Below are 15,737 nucleotides of genomic sequence, written 5' to 3' on the forward strand. Positions count from 1 at the left end.
TGGTGGTCGTAAATTTGGAAAGTGATGTCTTAAAAAGCCTGCCGAACTTCAAGCTAAGCAAGATCATTCACATTTTCTGTGCGTGGATTGATTTTATCTGCTGGTTTTTGTACTAAAACTGCTAGCAAAATGAATCAGAACTTTATTTTGCCACACCAGTGAGATGATTTTGTAATGTTTATTTTTGATTTCATACATCAGAGAGTAAAAGTAACAATTCTGATCTTTTCACATGAGACCTGTATAGTTTCTTTGAAGTTTGGAAGTATTAGGGAGTACCAAGCTTAATATTAAAAGAGAAAAACAGGTTGAAGTAGCATCAGAGGAATATCTTATTCTGTATTATGTACCTAGCTGTTCTTTCATTTTATGACAGCTTTGATATTTTCATACTTAAGCAGTACAATTTGCCATTAACCTATTCCAACAGATCTAAAGGATTCTGTGAAGCTGTGGTTGCACCTTTACTCTCATTTACTGTTGGGTTTAGTATTAAGGTTACGCTGCAACTTTTGGAGTAAGCTTATTCTGCTTTTTAGGAAATGTCACTTTAAGACCATAAGACATAGGAGCAGAAATTAGACCATTCAGCCCATCGAATCTGCTCCACCATTCAATCATGGCTGATAAGTTCCCCAACCCCATTCTCCCGCTTTCTCCCTTAACCCTTGATCCCCTTGATAATCGAGAACCTATCTATCTCAGTCTTAAATGTACTCAGTGACCTGGCCTCCACAGCCTTCTGTGCAGTGAATTCCATAGATTCACCACTCTCTGGCTGAAGAAATTTCTTCTTGTCTCCGTTCTAAAAGGTCTTCCCTTTACTCTAAGGCTGTGCCCTTGGGTCCTAGTCTCTCCTATGAACGGAAGCATCTTCCCCAACATCCATTCTCTCCAGGCCATTCAATATTCTGTAAGTTTCAATTAGATCCCCCCTCATCCTTCTAAACTGCAATGAGTATAGTCCCAGAGTCCTCAAACGTTCCTCATATGTTAAGCTTTTCATTCCTGGGACCATTCTCATGAACCTCCTCTGAAACTGCTCCAGGGCCAGTACATCCTTCCTGAGATGTGGGGCCCAGGGAGAAAAACTGCTATTTTTGTAATAGTACTTTCAAAACAGGTTCTTAAACTTGTTCTGGAGTAGAAGATCTATCCTGACCTTAAACTACTAGTTTGTTTGTAAATGTGCTTGTGATGCTGCTATACTGAGAACAAGGCTGATGGCTTATATTTGCTCATTGGTAGATGTCTTGAATTCTGCTTGGCTAACTTCTCTTCCCTGAAATGCTTTTTTAAACTAGTTACCTTTTTCGTGACAGAAGTAGGGAACAGCTTTAATGGTCATTTCTTCACAAATTATTGTGTTTTAAAATTCTGTTCCACAAGATGCTGTAGTTAATTTCAGAACACTGCATTCCCACTTTTGCAAATCCGATGCCATAACCACTGCACTACCACACTGTTAGGAAGAGGAGGCGACCATTTGGCTTTTCAAGTCTGTTCTGTCATTCGGTTAGGCTGAGCTGCCTTTCAACTCCAATTGTCTACCTTTTCTTTTGATAATCTTTAATAACTACAAAAATTTATCAATACTCAACTTTGAAACTTTCAATCAATTCCCAGACCTCTCCGCAAACTTCTGGAGAACAGAGTTCCAGATTTCCACTACTCTTTAAATGAAAAATGCTTCCTGACATCATCTCTGCAAGTTCCTGCTGTAACAAGAAGGTTATTGCTCTTTGTTCTGGATGTATGCTATTATAAAGGTTACATTTCTAAATTATAAAAAAATCTTAGTGAAAATGAGGCAAGGCCTGACCATAGTTCACATTTCATATTGTACGTCACTAACCTTACCTAAGGAATAGAAAAGCAAATATGAAGCTGTCTTTGCAGTCATTCAAAAATGTTAAGGGCATATAAAATGTTTCTTCAGCTAAGAGTTCAATTTGGCAAACTGGCTTGTATGAGATCAAAATAACGCACCTCCTTCTGTGAAAGTACCATTATTGTGCAAAAACTACATTTTCTGATGTGAGAACATTTTTGCTAAATAACACTGAATTATTATAGGTTTAATCTGATATCTCAATTCTGTTGCAGTAAGTTCTGCTATCATTTAATTCACAGAAACATGTCAGACGTTTGGAGACTGAATAGCTTAAACCACAGCATGTTTTTAAATGCATACTTAATTGGACAAAGGAATGAGATGAAAATTCTATACGTGATAGTGCTCCTGATTGTTAGGTCGTACCAATCTAAAATGTCCTGTTGGATCAGGAAGATACCACCTTTCCCAAAATTCCACGTGAGCCACGGGATAATCCCAGGGTTTATACCTTCCATTCCAATGTAGTAGTTTAGCTTCAGAAAGGAAGTGTTCTGAATATCTGGCATCAGGACTCCAGCCTACAGAAAAACAATTTTAAAAAGTACAGAAATTAGACTCAAGCTACTCCATGGCTGGAAATGTAAAACTGAAAAATGTCTTCCATTTACTAAATCTATTACATGGAACACCTCTTGGGATTATACTTTTTCGCACTAGGTATTTTACAATCCTTTAATCACGTCATAAACTTTGTTTTAATCAAAGTGATCTTTGTTTCTTCTTGAGATTTTTCCAGCAGGTACATTTTTGCCAAGATTTTATTCTGCTGCGATATGACTGATAATAAATTCATGATAATTGTTCAGTTTTTTTCTTGATGTACGTCTTAAGAGTTTGTTTCTCTGATGTGATTAATTTTTCACCATATTTTCAAAGCTTGTGCTGTAAGTGAATGCAGTATTTAGTATTTACATATTTAGTCAGTAAAAGTTGAATGATTGAAACACCTGTTTTTAATATCCGGCTAAGACTGGATACAGACTTTGTTTTGTTTTCTGTCAATTTTAAAAGTGTAATGTCTACGTTTGCTTATTTTTAATATTATCATTTAGCCAGAATTGTAACTTGCTTCCACATAATGTGTCCCCCCACTTCAGCTATCAGAGATGTGTGTCATATTTGTTAGCGTTATATGCAGCCAATTTGCAGGGTTCTTTTAAAAAAAATTGTTCTTTGTCTACTTTTCTGTTTACCATTGATATTTCATACAAGATCAGACTTTCTAAATTGCAAGTTTGTATCACATGTTCAATAAATTTCAGATTCAAACTACCTCTTCCTGATCCAGGTCAGTCGAGTTGTCTCGGTCTCGGTTTGGTAAAATTACTTGCCCAAAATAGTTTTAATTCTTGCCTCAGTGCTTCTCTATGTTGCTTTGCTGATTACCCAGCACTCATTTGGTCAGTAATTGGTGTGATGTAGCTTTCCAGGATTCTCTGCTTTGTTGTCATGGCTAACTTTACGTTGATCATTTCTTTTTCATTATTTGAAATGTATCTTTGACATTCCAATGTATTGACTTATCTTTGTCATATGTTATGTCCAATGTTAACATTATTCCTAGATAACAAAATCCGTCTGATATTTTCATTTTTCACTCTGATAATGCATATAGTATAATTTCTGTTTGGATACTAAGAGACACTTGGTTTTCTTACAATTTACATTCAGCTCTTTCTCCTCACTTCCATTCATTGCTCTATCACCAACCTTAACTTTTACTAAGTTGGTTTCTGTAAGGTGTGATCAAGTTCTGACACTTGGCATCTACATTAAAAATGGCTTCCAAAGGAACCTGAAGCAAGATACAGTGGCCCTGGATCTCACAACTGTATTATGGCATACTGAATTTTCCAGATTGCTTTAACTTGGGTTGGGACAGTTGTTGAAACACTCCTTCACAACAGAAGATTTAGAGTCCACTTTGGACAATAAGTACATGGAGAAGACTAGCCAACAGACTACACCAAGCTCCCCACCCTGTTCCAACTTATATACGAATAAGCTGTCAACAACCAAGTTCCGCATGTTCTACTATGCTAGTAACATTTTAAGCACTATCCTTCTGTACCATAGAACAGATACTTAACAAATATGTTACAAAAATGATAGGCAACTGCAGTACATGATGTCTCATATTGATCTCTCCAAATCCATGCCTCCCTTACTTGATTACTTTTTAACAACTTGTGCTTTTCAATGTGTTCATCAAGCAGATCACCAAAATTCTTTCAGCACTCTGCCTGGCAGAGTCAGAAAGTTACAAGTCCCAAATCTTCCTAGATTTCAGCATGTAGTTGAGGCTGACTCTTGAGTACGGTATTGAGGAAATTCTTTTTTTAAATTATTTGTGAATTAGCTCTCTGTATGCCTATTTAGGTGGATCTAAAAATATCCTGTGGCACAATGTATAAGAAAAGCAGGGAGTTACCCTCGCCAGAACTCAAATCAAAATGAGTTAATTGATGTTTGTAGGATCTCGGTTCCATGAAAATTGGCTGCTGTTTTAGCTTGCAAAATAACACTCTCTATACCTCCAAGTTAATTCACGAGCTGTGTGGCACTCTGGGATGTGCAGTAGTTGTGAAAGGTGCTATGTAGTTGGAAGTTTTTTTTTCCCCAAATACTTCCAGTTTTAATTTGCTAAAAACTTCTGGTGAATGTTTGGCTAGCACAAGGAAAACTGTGTGTTTTTAAAGCTGTGGGAGAAATCTGGTGAACAACTTAAAACTATTGTATGTTCCTGGCTGTGTCCCCTGCATGTACGTTGTAAACAGTCTGCCACATATCACAAACTACCAGCTAAATATTATTAGCAGCTGTGTGATCAGTGATCTGAAGGCTATTCTTTTAGAGAATCCACTGATCTGTATTCCATTGATTGGTGGGTTACGAAAGGGGAATGTGCTCCTCCACCAAAGGCAATGTACACAAACTTCAACCCCATTTATCTTAAAAACTGCATGAGTCACATAAGTATTTTAATTCATTGCAACTTCAGTCAAATTGTTATGACTTCCAAATTAAGTCCAGTAAGTAAAATCTAATTCAACTGTGTTGCAAAATACCATTTTTTAAACCTCCATTCAAAACTTCATAGAGGTAGTGAACAGAGCAAGAATAGGTCTTAAATAAAAACCGAAAGAACTGCGGATGCTGTAAATCAGAAACAAAACCAAAGTTGCTGGTAAAGCCCAGGAGGTCTGGCAGCACCTGTGAAGGGAAAAAACAGAGTTAACGTTTCGGGTCCGGTGAGCCTTCTTCAGAACTCTGAATAGGTCTTACCGAGGTGTCGAATATGCCATAAAGGGTTCAATAAGGAGTGTTTGTTGTGAAATACTATTAACATAGGAGGGGTCACTACTCCTTCGGCTAGTGCACTGCTGTACAGATTCTCTCTATAAATGAAAAGAAACTCAATGAATGAGAAAAACATACAGGCAACATTTTCATATACTGAGATAAACCCATTTCTAGTACTATAATTTAAAAAGTATACTAGAAAATATTGCAAACCATATTTGCAAAATAGATATTATTTGACACGTAATTAGAAACAAAGATTTTCATCCTAGGATTAAAATCACTGCAAGTCTCATCTGTCTCTAATACTGTAACCTCCTCCAGCCCAACAAACCTTCATTTCTGGCCTCCTGCACATCCCAATATTCCTGTTTTCCACCACTGATGCCCATAACTTCTGCTGCTTTTGCCCTTAAGCCACAGAATTTCCTCCTTAAACCTCTCCGCATTTCTACTCCTGCCTTTAAGATTGACTTTAAAACCTAGCTCCTTTCCTGTACTAATACCTCCATGTGGGGCCCAGTGTCAAATATTGTCTGGTAAAACCTCTAGCATACTGACATATTATACTAGGTTAAAAGGCTGTACTAAGTATTGAGAACTTTAGAAGATGTTTACATATGATTTATTTTTAATTTGTTTCTGATTTATTTTTGTTTTCTGATTTTCTTTTTTGGAAGGACATGTTACTTCTACCACTGTGAACCAAATCGATTTGAAATATTTGCAAGGTTCCCCGAATTTTCAAAAATTGGGATTTTGAGTTGAAAGTGACAATTATTATGGGCTGCATTGCTGGGTCAATAATTCTCAATGACATTGCATTGTTGCTGCACTGGCGCCAATGTTTCAGTGCAAGTACAATGGGTCAAATGGCATCCTGTGCCATATAATTCTATGTAAATAGAAAATAAATGGGATCCAGTCCTTCAGCTTTCTCTGTCACCTCTAAATACTACTAACAGTTACCACTGTTTCCATTTTCCATTAAGATGGCAGTGGAGTTGGGTTTCTGAGCCCGGGGCTCATCTGCTTTTCTTTTTGTTCCTTTTCTTCTATTTTATTTTACTTACTTCTTGGTGAAGAGCTCAGTCATGGCAACGGCATCTATGGTGGTGAATGGGCCTAGCAGCACAGGCTTGTGTCAGTGACATCAGAGGCAGGTCCGGGTTCCTGGTGGTTTCTGCATCATTGAGGCGGTCCTAACCCTGACTCATGGCTGCTGCGGGTTTGGGTTTCCAGCATCTGCCTTCAGCGCAGATTCATGAAAGCAGAGGCAGGTTTGGGCCCATTACGAGACCCGGCAGAATCAGCAGCGGCTGCGTTGGCGAGTTGGGCCTGAAGCAGAATCAAGTTTGGGACAGTGCAGTACCAAGCAGCACTGGTAGCGTCTGCTTTGGTGAGATCCAGCAAGGACTCTTGGTGGTGAGGGTGCTGGTGGAGGCAAGATGGCGCCAAAGAGTTGGCGACTCTTTTTCCAACAGCAGCGCACTGCAAAGGAGACGTGTTCCCAACCACCAGCCCACGGCCCATGAAGGAGCATTTAACAAGAAGGACTGTAAAGTTGAACACTTTCTGTATTTCTTCATTTTTCTTTATATTCTATGGTTTTGGTTTCTATCTTGTACTTAAAGTTGGTGTTGGACAGTGGCAACACTGTACAACACTTTTTGCTGTATTTTGTAAGCAGATACACATGACAATAAATAAATCAAACTGACTCAACTTTATAGGAAGACAGTGGCAGCATCACTGGCTAGTGAGCCAAAGGTACAGCTCTGAGGATGTGGGTTCAGTTCCCCCCACAGCACCTTTATCTTGTCTGGAACTCATGTGACTCTTGACCCACAATGGTTGGCTCTTAACTGCCCTCTGAAATGGACTAGCAATCTATTCAGTTCAAGGGGAATTAGGGATGGGCAACAAATGCCAGTGATGTCCACATCCTGGGAATGCAGAAAAGAATTATACCACATGTTTATTCTATTGGCTTACAGCATCTCCATGCTATAATAGGGAGATGTGGATAACTGATTGACAGCCCCTATGTAAACTGCTAGCTTTAGCCTAAGAGACACATATTGCACAAAGGAAAATAAAGAGGAGAAAACAATCCTTGGCTTCTAGCAAAATTAATTCCCGACAAAAAGTTAAGAAGTAGCACACAGGAAGGTTTCAGTTCTTAACATCTGTCTTTCTGGATGATTCAAATTAAATAGTTGTAAGCAAACAAAACTAAACTTAAAAAAGACTAAAATGAAAATTCTAACACTTGCCTGAGCAGCATAAAATACTGGAGCAGGAGTAGGCCATTCAGCCCTTCAAGCCTATTTGACATTCAATGTGATCGTGCTTAATCATCCAACTATCCTGTTTCTGCTTTCTCTGCATACCCTTTGATCCCTTTAGCCCCAACAACTATATGTAACTCTTTCTTGCAAAATATTCAATGGTTTGACCCCAACCGCTTTCTGTGGCAGAGAATTCCACAGGCTCAATGCTCTCTGGGTAACAAAATTGCTCCTCACCTCAGACTTACATGGCCTTACCTGAACCGTCACACTGTGACCAGTGATTTTGGACTCCCTGATCATCAGGAACATCCTGTGTTTACCCTGTCTAGTCCTGTTTGAATTTTATAGTTTCTATGAGGTCACCCCTCATTCTTCTAAACTCCAGTGAATAGAATCCCTACAGTGTGGAAGCAGGCCAATAGACCCATCAACTCTACACCAACCCTCTGAAGACCATTTCACACAGACCTATCCCATCTCTGTAACCCTGCATTTCCCATGGCTAATCCACCTAGCCTGCACATTATGGGCAATTTAGCATAGCTGATCCACTTAACCTGCATCTTTAGACTACAGCACCCAGAAAAAAAACCTATGCAGACACAGGGAGAATGTGCAAACTCCACACAGACAGTCACCCAAGGCTAGTGTTGAACCCAGGTCCCTGGCACTGTGAGGCAGCAGTGCTAACCACTGAGCCACTGTGTCACCCCCAATCTAGTCTGTCTTCATAGTCACAGAAACTGCAGCAGAAACTTGACATACAGCCAGAAACGTGCTCAAAGATATCCAACAGCCCTGCCACAAAATTTCAACTTGAGTTTTCACTTTTTTTAAATACAGCAACAAATCCCTGCACATCTTAAGCAGTAGAAGGAAAATGTTAAGGAAATGAATTGCCTCCAGCTAAGTGGCTGTATTATTGAGCTTATAATCAAGGAAGCATTACTGAAAGCCGAGCACCTGATTTGGATTAAGGTTTTTTACTGGGATTTACTTTGAGCTCTAGGCAGGCTATATATTCAAATATATACTAATATATTTAAAATAATGTATCTGTACTCTCGAATGTCTTACCCTCATTGCAGCTCTGTCTCCAATTTCTATAATGGGAAACGTCTGTGCAAAACTAGTCATGCTGTAATTACATCCTTTTCCCAAGGGCATTACAATACTACCACTGTTAGGATAGTGCATTGAAGCAGGACAAGTTTAAATATCAGTCTCCATAATGCATGTAGATGTATGAATTTATTATATGTACACACAGTAGGAGGGAATCTATAATTCTAAAATGGGAATCAATTATATTTGCATACCATGGTCCAATTAACACCATAACCTCAAACCGACACAATGCAAATGCCTCAGAAAGCAAGGCTGTGACTCCACTGATATTGGCGGACCTATTAACGGTTCACTGAACCATACAAAGTGAAACATCAACCCATTGTTGTGTACCAAGGTATAAATACACAAGAAAAGAACAGGGCTTACTCTACATTGGCGACTAGCCATTTTTCCAACTGCTTAGTAATCCGTTGTCGTTTCCATTCTGTAACATTTGCAACAAACACACCAACATTAAAGGAACACGTCGTGGGATTTATCCCTAGACCTCTAACAGTTGGCTTCCGGTAATCCAAATGTCCCATAAATGTGGTCTGGAAAGATAAAGAGACAAAGTTATAATTGTAGTGACTAAAAGATAATGCAAACTAAAGGAATCTGTTCTGTGATATAAAGGTACACTTTCAATATAGGTGCATGCTTTATTGTTACTGATGCCAGTTTAGGTCACCTGCATTCCCATAGTCCTGACCATCTCATGAGTTGAGGTCAGATCACAGTCTGTTGAGAAGGCAGCAGCATGGCCAGGCTTCAGCACAGTGTCGTACAAGTCCTGGATATCACCTGCAGTTAAAATCAGTCCAAATTCAAATTACAAGGTATAGCTACAAAGAGTCAGTCAGCAGTTTAGCCAAAACATATCTGTCAATTACTGTAATATTAAAAAAAGCATGCAAGTGGATAATCAGACCTGATCAGATCACGTAGCAAGAGCAGGCTTGATGGGCTGAATGGCCTACTCCTGCTCCTATGTTCCTTTAAGAGCTGGGCAAATGGAAGGTGGAAGAATTGGAGAAACCAAATAATTGAGATGTATACAGAAATTGTAGTGCACCAAAATCTACAAACATCGTCAGCATTTCAGAATCCATTAAACTGGAATGGAAATAAATCATCTTCAATCCTGAGGGACAGGCTCAGAGAGGAGGGTTACAAGGATATCTCCTGAGTTTCAAATGGGAAGATCTTCAGCTACGACTTCAAAAGTGTAAGATTAGCAAGTTAATAACACCATCTTCTAGCACTGCATATAGACTGGTCTCACATTTTATAATTTCTTCTGGGAATGACTTCATCTATTCTCCTGGGAGATTTTTAAAAATTCGTTCATGGCATCACTAGCTGGGCCATTCTGAGTTGCCCTTAAGAAGGTGGCGTTGGTGACTTACCTTCTTGAACAGCTGCAGTCCACAGGCTGTGCTGTTAGGGAGGGAATTGCCAGGATTTTGACCCAGCAACAGTGAAAGAACAGCAATATGTTTTCCAAGTCAGGATGGTGAGTGTCTTGGAGGCAAACTTGCAAATGCTGGTATTCCCATGTATCTACTTCCCTTTTCTTCTAGATGGAAGTTGTGGGTTTGGAAGGAGCTGTCTAAGGAACCTCAGTGAAATTCTGCAGTGCATCTTGTAGATGGTGCACACTGCTGCTACTGAGCTTCGATGGTGGAAAGAGTGAAGACTTTGTGGGTGTGATGCCATTCAAGTAGGCGACTTTGTCCTGGATGGTGTCAATATTCTTTTGTTTTGTTGGAGTTGCACCCATCCAGACAAGTGGGGAGAACTCCATTATACTCCTGAGTTGTGTCTCATAGATGGTGGGCAGGCTTTAGGGAATCAGGTGGTGAGTTACTTGCTGTTGGATTCCTGGCTCCTATAACTACTGTATGTATATGGCTAGTCTAATTGGCCAATAGTAACCCCCAGGATGTTGATAGTGGCAGATTCAGTGATGGTAATACCATTGAATGCAAGGGACAATGGTTTGAATCTCTCTTGTTGGAACTGTCATTGCCTGGCATTTGTAATTTGCCCCTTGTCAGCCCAAGCCTGGATATTGTCCAGGTCTTCCTGCATTTCGACCTGGTTCAGTATCTGAAGAGTCACAATTGGTGCTAAATATTGCAGTATCACCGGCGAATGTTCCCACGTCTGGCCTTGTGGTGTAGGGAAGGTCATTGATGAAGCAGCTGAAGATGGTTTGGCCTAAGACACTGCCCTGAGGAACTCCTGCAGAGTTGTGCTGGAGCAGAAATGACATCCTTGATGTCAAGGGCTGTCATTCTCACCTCACTTAACCTCTGAAATTCGGTTCTTTTGCCCATGTTTGAACCAAGGCTGTAATGAGGTGAGGAGCTGAGTGGCCCTGGTGGAACTCAAACCGGGCGTCACTGAGCAGGTTATTGCTGAGCAGATGCTGCTTGAAAACACTGTTAGTGACACCTTCCATCACTGAGTATCTGGATATTACCTGATTGGCATAATAGATTATCTAACAGCATGGTGTTCAAGAGATTTTTTAAAAAATATATTTTAATCAACCTGTTCAGAGATGCAATTACATACCTCTGGGGCAGTTGGGATTTTAAACCAGGCTTCCTGGGGTACAGACAATATCACTGTGCCACAAGAACTCTTGAGCTGAAGAGATAATGTGACATCTATATTTACAAATCTCAAGATGAGCTATGCTTTGCTAAACATACTCTGTTCATAAACTTGGAAGCAGCCTTTTTGATAAATTGAAACTTTAGTCACCTCAAGATCCTCCAGCACGCTCTTTGCTGTCGTTTTGAGCAACAGCCTCTGCCAACTCCAGTTCCTGCAAAATCACTGCCCATGTGTCCACCCTGCATTAAATTCTGCTTAACACTACATCTTTGCTATCTCCAGCAGTTCCCTATACCCTTAGAAACCTTGAAATGGCAATCCTTATTTACCAATCTCATCATTAAGATGCTAATGCCTGAGCATGCAAACGTCTCTAATGGGATCATTTGGACTGACATACACACACACTTTAATTTGTTACTTCTTCCCTCCCACATCTGAAAATCCCATTAGAAGAGATTTACCAGGATGTTGCTGGGTATGGAAGGTTTGAGTTATAAAGAAAAGCTGGATAGGCTGGCACTTTTTTCACCAGAGCATAGAAGGTTGAGAGGCGACCTTATAGATGTTTACAAAATAATGAGGGGTATTGATAGAGTTAATAGTAGTTGTCTTTTCCCAAGGGTGACGCTTTCAAGACTAGGGGGCACATTTCAAGGTGAGAGGAGAGAGCTTTAAAAAGATATGAGGGGCAATTCTTTTACACAGAGGGTGGTTCACAGTTGGAATGAACATCCTGAGGAAGTGGGGGATGCAGGTACAGTTACAACGTTTAAAAGACACTCAGATAAGTACATGAATAGGAAGGGTTTGGAGGGATTTGGGCCAGGAGCAGGCAGGTGGGACTAGTTTAGTTTGGGATTACACTGAAGGGTCTGTTTCTGTTCTGTATGACTCTGTGACCCTGTAGCTCTTTTCAACCACACTTTCAGTCCACCCCCTCTGCTGTGTGACCCCAGAAGGAAAACATATAAATGAGATATGAAAACGGTCCAATGCATCTTATTTACTTCACAATGGAGCTCCAGTGCAACAATTTTTAGTAGAACTAGTTTTGTCCTCTGGGAAGCTCCTTGTGACATTATTTAGAAAGAAAGGTCTACAGGGAACGTTTTTATATGACAGAATGTGTCGTCGTGTTCTGAAATAAACTTTCTATTCTTCACTCTTTTCTGCGATGTCAGTGCCACTGGCAAGGCCAACATTCATTCCCCATCCTTAATTGCCCTTGAACTGAGGCCATTTCAGACGGCAGTTAACAGTCCCCTACATTACTGCAGGTCTGGGGTAGGTAAGGGTGGCAGGTTTGATTTCCTTCCCTAAAGGACATTAGTGAACCGGGTGAGCTTTTAAAATTCATCAGTGCTGATTTATTTAGTTGAATTAAAAGTTTAGCAGATATATTAGAATTTTAACCTATGACTCCAGAGTAACCTGTATGGATTACTAGTTGAGTGACATTTCCACATCTTCTCCCACCGTCTGAGTGGATGGGAGAAGCAGGCTTAATATTTATTTCAAAAGAAAATTGCACACATTTTTGAAGGGAAAATATTACAAAGTTACAGAGAGAGATCAGAGAAGCCACCTGTTTTTGAATTGAAACCTATGCAAAGTAGCTCGCTTGTGCGTAATGTAGCAGAGACGGCCAACTGAATGCTCCCACCAGGTTCTGCTTCAATGCTGCCATTTTTAATGACCAACACTAGCTCACCTTTCCCAGTTAAGAGCCAATGTGCTGCTAAGTAGGGGCATGGCAATGCTGGCTGAGTTGCCCAGGTTCCATACAGACAGTACTCCATTCACGCATCATTCATGCTGCACATGCCTACACATACCGAGTACCAGAGTTTCGCATTTACTTCCGATCATGGTCAAGCAGAAGGACTACATGCGGTGCAGATACACCAGAATTCTACTGCCACAAAAAAAATTTTTAAAGTATAAGCCCAACTGTGTGGATTGGACTTGTAGCTCATTGAGGCTATAAAAGGGAATGGAATTATGTTATTTCAGCAAATTATAGGGTTTGACAGGGTGCGTAAAGAGAATCTATTTCCTCTGGTGAAGAGTACCAAACAAGGTGGCAGAATTTTAAAATTAGAACAAGGGTTAACACGAGGGGAGGGTGGACTTCCTCACACAGAAGGTAGCAGAAAATTGGAACTCCCTCTCTCAAAAGGTTGTTGAGCTAGGGAGCAATTGAAAATGTTAAAACTGAAATTAATAGGACTTGTTAGTGAAGGGAATCAAGATTCTGGAGCCAAAGCAGGGAATTGGAGTTAGGGGACAGTCCAGCCATGATCTCATTGAATAATAGAACAGGCTCGAGGTTGCTGAATAGTCTTATTCCCTTCCCTTTGAGTGTATAATGATGCTGTGGTTTTCAAAGTCCAGCATACTAAAGACACTGAATGACTCATTTATGATGTGTGAACCCACCCTGACTTGTTATGTTATAATAGAAGTGCTATGAAAATTTTGACCATCTAGAAAATACCTTGTATAATAACATCATCGTCCAGGTATATCACCTTTTCATGATCACGAATAAGATATGGAATGAAGTATCGGACAAAGTTGAGCTGAAATAGAAAGACATTCTGTCAAATGGCAACACTACGTGAAAATAACTGAAGAAAGGTCAGCGAGAGAAACATGAAGCAAGTCAGGATCACTGTGAAGCAGATCAGGAGAAGCAAAAATCAGACTGGGATCACCACGAGGCAGACTGGCATCAGTGTGAGGCAGATTGGGATCACCGTGAGGCAGACTGGGATGACCGTGAGGCAGACTGGGATCAGTGTGAAGCAGATTGAGATCAGTGTGAAGCAGATTGGGATCACTGAAAAAGAGAAGAAAGTAAATCAAACAGCAGTGTCATAGAAAGCCACGAGTTGATCGGTGAATTTTGTAGCTTTGTTTATTTCTCTCCAAAGTTAAACTAAAGTGCTAGGAAATTAGAAGTTTTTTGACAATGGGATTGTGTAACTTCTAATATTGCATGCAGTTCTGGTCACTACCAGAAGGACATGGTTTCTTTGGTGATAATGCAGAGAAGGTTTACCAGAATGTTGTTTGGTCTGGAGGGTTATAGTTATGAGGAGAGGTTGGATAAATTCAGATTGTTTTCACTGGAAAGGCGGAATCTGAGGGATGACCTGATAGAGGTCTACAAAATCATGAAAGACATAAGGAGGGTGGACAGTCAGAGGCTTCTTCCTCAGGTGGAAAGGTCAACTATGAGGGGGCACAGATTCATGGTGAGAGGGGTAATATTTAAGGGAGAAGTGTAGGGAAAATTTTTCACGCAGAGGATGCACTGCCAGTGGAGGTGGTGGAAGTGGACACGTTAGCAATGTTTAAGATATATCTTGATAGACACATGAACAGGAGGTGAATAGAGGGATGGATACTGCTCATGGGCAATAAGTTGTGGGTCTAATAAGTATTAGGAATCTTGGTGAGCTGAAGGGCCCGTTCCTGTGCTGTATTGTATTGTGCTGTGTAATACATTTCAATCAATCTCCCTGTATTTAAGTGATGACAGAAGATAAGAATTGAATGCCTGTTAAGTCTGTACTTTTTGCAAGTAATAGACTTCATTATCTAAGACAAACAGAAATGGCAGGGCAGCTTCAACTCCCGGCATTTTTAGGACAAACCTTCTCTCTTTGACAGTTGTGTAAATTTTGGATCCCTCTACCTCAGAAGACAATACAGGCGCAGTCATTACATTTTTTAAGCCAGAGGTAGGTTGATTCTTCCTAACCAGTGGAATCAAGGGTTATTGTGGGTCAGTGGGAATGTGGAACTCAAACAACAAACACAGCCATGATCTTATTGAGTAGCAGGACAGGCTCAATGGGCTCAATGGCCTATTCATAATTCATATGTTTTGAGGAGCATGTTAAGTAAATCTGTGACACGGGTGTAGGCTTTGTGAAAGGTGTCCCAGAGATTTATCCCCACCCTATTATTCCGGGCTCGAATCATTCGTACTCACAGGTTTCAGTAACTCGGGTCTTGCTGAGTCTGGTCTCACTTTCCCCTGCAGTATTGCAGCATTGAATTCCATCATTTTGTAGTGGATGCCTTTCAGCTTTGTATTTTCGATCCATTTGCTAATGGTAGGTGAGCGGGCAGGGGCGGTTGGACAGAAAACATAATTAACCTATTTATCTATCTGAAGAAATGATGATTCGCAGAAGTGGAGGACAGCACGCAAAAGTAAAAGCCATAATAAGGTGATGAGAATTCTTGTTCCTTCATATAATGATATCAGGTTCCTTCACATCAGCTCTTCATCTGAACTTATCTCCATTCATCCCACTAAACCTAAATAACATGATCGCATTTTGTGTTATATTCAGAATCATAATGGATGTCAATGAATTATTATCATGTTTTTGGAGCAGCAGAGTGAAATGCTTCCTCCAATTTGTCAGGATTCCAACTTGTCAAAGCCAGTTGACTCAGTCATTTGATTTCCATTTAACTTCCAT

The 15,737-nt window shown here is 40.2% G+C and overlaps 1 protein-coding gene across 4 annotated transcripts in view; it reads right to left on the bottom strand.

The window, feature by feature from the left end:
- Window positions 1-759: 759 nt before the first annotated feature.
- Window positions 760-15,737, bottom strand: part of glt8d2 (glycosyltransferase 8 domain containing 2) — a 34,094-nt gene continuing 19,116 nt past the window's right edge. For 3 of the 4 annotated variants that reach the window (XM_048608036.1, XM_048608035.1, XM_020518413.2), the window contains 6 exons: window positions 15,239-15,356; window positions 13,733-13,817; window positions 9,296-9,408; window positions 8,992-9,158; window positions 5,183-5,295; window positions 760-2,415 (listed from right to left, as the gene is read on the bottom strand). In XM_048608036.1, the coding sequence (XP_048463993.1) occupies window positions 2,225-2,415; window positions 5,183-5,295; window positions 8,992-9,158; window positions 9,296-9,408; window positions 13,733-13,817; window positions 15,239-15,356 (787 nt within the window). In that variant the 3' untranslated portion in view covers window positions 760-2,224. The remainder of the gene's footprint in view (window positions 2,416-5,182; window positions 5,296-8,991; window positions 9,159-9,295; window positions 9,409-13,732; window positions 13,818-15,238; window positions 15,357-15,737) is intronic. The other variant, XM_020518414.2, reaches the window with a different exon arrangement.

The sequence above is a fragment of the Rhincodon typus genome, chromosome 18 (genome assembly GCF_021869965.1).
Source record: "Rhincodon typus isolate 14 chromosome 18, sRhiTyp1.1, whole genome shotgun sequence".
Classification (NCBI taxonomy): Eukaryota; Metazoa; Chordata; class Chondrichthyes; order Orectolobiformes; family Rhincodontidae; genus Rhincodon; species Rhincodon typus.